At 67.0% G+C, this 2,912-nt stretch overlaps 3 protein-coding genes across 3 annotated transcripts; 2 read left to right on the top strand and 1 right to left on the bottom strand.

Moving 5' to 3' along the window:
• Positions 1-160: 160 nt before the first annotated feature.
• EMIHUDRAFT_252339 (hypothetical protein) lies at positions 161-918 on the bottom strand (the record flags this gene model as incomplete). Its single annotated transcript, XM_005788833.1, has 2 exons — positions 161-238; positions 310-918. The coding sequence occupies 2 exons, from the start codon at positions 916-918 to the stop codon at positions 161-163; spliced, it is 687 nt and encodes a 228-aa protein (XP_005788890.1).
• Positions 919-1,009: 91 nt separating this feature from the next.
• Positions 1,010-2,004, top strand: EMIHUDRAFT_252338 (hypothetical protein; the record flags this gene model as incomplete). Its single annotated transcript, XM_005788832.1, has 4 exons — positions 1,010-1,030; positions 1,283-1,423; positions 1,549-1,686; positions 1,753-2,004. 4 exons carry the CDS (start codon positions 1,010-1,012, stop codon positions 2,002-2,004), a joined length of 552 nt encoding a protein of 183 aa, XP_005788889.1.
• A 110-nt stretch (positions 2,005-2,114) lies between these two features.
• EMIHUDRAFT_252337 (hypothetical protein) lies at positions 2,115-2,803 on the top strand (the record flags this gene model as incomplete). Its single annotated transcript, XM_005788831.1, has 1 exon — positions 2,115-2,803. A coding segment is annotated over one exon (689 nt), but the record flags the coding sequence as incomplete, so codon positions are not given.
• Positions 2,804-2,912: the final 109 nt, after the last annotated feature.

Below are 2,912 nucleotides of genomic sequence, written 5' to 3'. Positions count from 1 at the left end.
AAGCTTCTTTAGAAAGCGTACGTCCTTTTTGCTCTGCAGAAAACTTGTATTGAACAGCCCCATGTTTGAGTATATCAGAATCAGTAAAAGCGGTATGTTTCATCGCGCACGCATGCCTGTAGTCGCATTCGGTTTGTGGCCGATGACGAGAGCTCCGCTCCTACAAGGGCGTCTCTGCTCGCAGCTCGGGCAGCGCCACCTCTGCGACAGCGTGCGCCTCCCACAACGCGCTCGACACCTACACTCGCAAAGCTCTGTCACGACATTGTGCGCCCTCCACCGAGGGAGGGAGAGAGGAGGGTGGGCCACCTCCACCGGCATCCCTGCCCTCCGCGCGAGCGCCACCGCCTCGCCCGCGCCGTCGAGGGGAAGGATTCGCGTTCGGCCGCTCCCCTCGCGGCAATACAGCCTCGCCTCGGGAGGCAGCAGCGCCACGCCCGACGGCGCGGCCGGCGTGTTCGCCTTCATGTCTCTATATCGCACTGCGCCTGCGCCGCCGGGGCGCGCCAGCGCAACCTGCTTCGGCTCGAGCCCCGCCTCGGCCAGCGAGCGCAGCATGACTGCGGAGAGGTCCTCGCCCGCGAGAGGGTCGGCGGCGGCGCAACGGGCGGCGGAGAAGAAGCTTCCCTTCCGCAAGACGAGCGAAGCTCGCAGGGCCGCGGTACCGAAAAAGCCGCCGCCGCCGCCCGCTCCAACCGCGCTGCCTCGCTCCAATTCCTGCTCGAGCCGCTGTCCGTCGTCCCAGTCCAGCGAGAGTGGGAGCAGCGATCCGCCGGGCTCAGGCGTGGCGCAAATCAGGAGGTGCTCGGCGCCATAGCGTGGCTGTTCCAGCCGTCCAATCCGAAGCGGGACGACCTCAAACGTGGAGCTGTACTGGTCGGTGGCTTGCGGGTTGAGCCAGGATGAGGCGAGCAGCATGGTAGAGATCGAGCCAGCGCGCTGTGCGACAGGGATCGGGCTCCTGCAATCGCGGGAAAGATCCCCTGGCCTCGACGTGCAAGATTCGCGAATGGCCACCGGAGGCCTCGGCGTGTTGACAAGATCGCGTGCCGGGAATTGATGTTTTCTTTTTTCATGTTTTCTTGTTTTTGAAGCGTCCCGCGCTTCGCCCGCCGACGGTGCCGTTATGCTCGTGCCGTGCACGCTTTGTTCGCCGCCCCCCCGCGGCTCTAAGCATCCCAAGCAGTCTTCGGGCTGGCTCTCCTGGCCAGCCAATGACGACAATCGGACCTGCGCGCAGCACGCCCGCGCGGCGAGACGAGCGGCCGGCCACTACTCACAGGCCATCGCCGCATACCTACGGGCCGTGTATCCTACCGCCCTTCTCGATGGCGCCCGCGCACTGGATGAGCTGTTCCTCTCGCGGCTGTGGTACTACTCGCTGAGTCCCGAACCGCCGTGGGCGGTGCTGCTGGCTGCCCACGTGCCAGCCCGCACTGAGTTGCGGCCCTGGTGCGCCTCCTCTCCAAGGAGCCCGTTCCAAGGGAGGGTGCGCAGCCCCGACTGCCTCGCGGGACTATATGACGCTGACCTGCTGCGCTGCGCGAGCGCGTGCGCGTGCGCGACCGCGCTACGGAGCACAGGTTAGACGTTGGCGTCAACGGAAAGGGCGACGCGGCGGCGCGCAGCCAGCCACATGGCATCGTCGGCCAGTCCTTTGCCTCTAGCGCGGTGAGGAACGGCAAGGTCGGCGCCCCCACCTTTCCTCTCCCTTCGCCACACCGCGCACCCCCTTCATGCCTCCTGCGCCAGGTGGATGTCTACCCCGACTCGGGCGAGTTCACGACCAGTGCGATGGCGGAGGGCGCCATTGACGGCTCGGCCAGCGACTACGAGGTCGCCTCAATGTTTGCCACCGACTTTGCCTTTTCGCGCTTCAATGCGGCCGAGAGGAGCCGGACAGTGGCGTCGTCGAGCACTGCATCCAAAATCAACAAGATCATTGACTCGATGCGTAAACGCGGCTCGATCGCTAGAAAGGCGACGGCGTCAGATGGCCGATAGCCGCTCCTCGTAGGGGTGAGCTGGGATCAGCACATGCATGTGGGGCGTTGGCGAGTGAAGGTGGTGGAATTCGACGTAAAAAAGAAATGAGTGTGGGACTGCCCAGCGGTATGCCTCGCACCCGATCGAAGAAGCGCGCTCCTGCGTCCTCTTCATCCGGCGGTGCGTCGGGCAGCCTCTGCGAACGGTCGCCGGCTGCGCTACGGCTGATCTCCGAGTGCCTCGACAGCGACGACCTGCTGCTTCACGTGCTCGGCCTCCTGCCGCTGGCGGGCCTCGGCCGTGCGGCGTGCGTCTCGTCCCGCTGGGCGAGGCTCGCTGCGAGCAACTCGCTCTGGGCGTCTCTTGCGGAGCGAGTGTGGGAGGGCCGGCACGTCTCCGAGGCTTGCCGCGCGCAGCGGCGGCAGCACGGCAGGAGCGCACTCCGCCGCTCGCTCGCCGAGTCGGAGGCGCGGCACATTGACCCGTCGCTGCTGTGCGAGCTGACGTGGCACTTTCGCTTCAAGCGCGCCGCTGGGGAGCACTGGACAGGGAGCGACCCGTACTGGCAGGGCGCCCGCGCGCGCACGCTCCGCTTTGAGCCCGACGGCGCCGCGCCCGCTCAGAGGGGAGGGAGACGCGGGAGACACGCCCACGACATGTCCGCGGCATGCCCTGCAGGCGCTGTCCGCTGGGAGGAGGAGGCGTGGGACGGGCTGATGCGGTGGCGGCTGGAGGGCGGCTCGCTGCTGCGGGTGTCACACGCTCAGCTTGGCGCCTTCCCCGCCGAGCGGCTGGTGCGGCATCCGCCGAGCTGGGGGTGCGCTCCCAGACGCGGGGGATTCGGACGAGATCTAGCACGCTCGAGACTCCCTCGTCAGCATTCGTGTGCACGCGATGCTCCGACCCCGCTGGTCCCGTGCTCACGC

This window comes from Emiliania huxleyi (genome assembly GCF_000372725.1).
Source record: "Emiliania huxleyi CCMP1516 chromosome Unknown EMIHUscaffold_1312, whole genome shotgun sequence".
In the NCBI taxonomy this organism is placed as follows: domain Eukaryota; phylum Haptophyta; order Isochrysidales; family Noelaerhabdaceae; genus Emiliania; species Emiliania huxleyi.
This window is presented reverse-complemented; position numbering and strand designations above follow the sequence as displayed.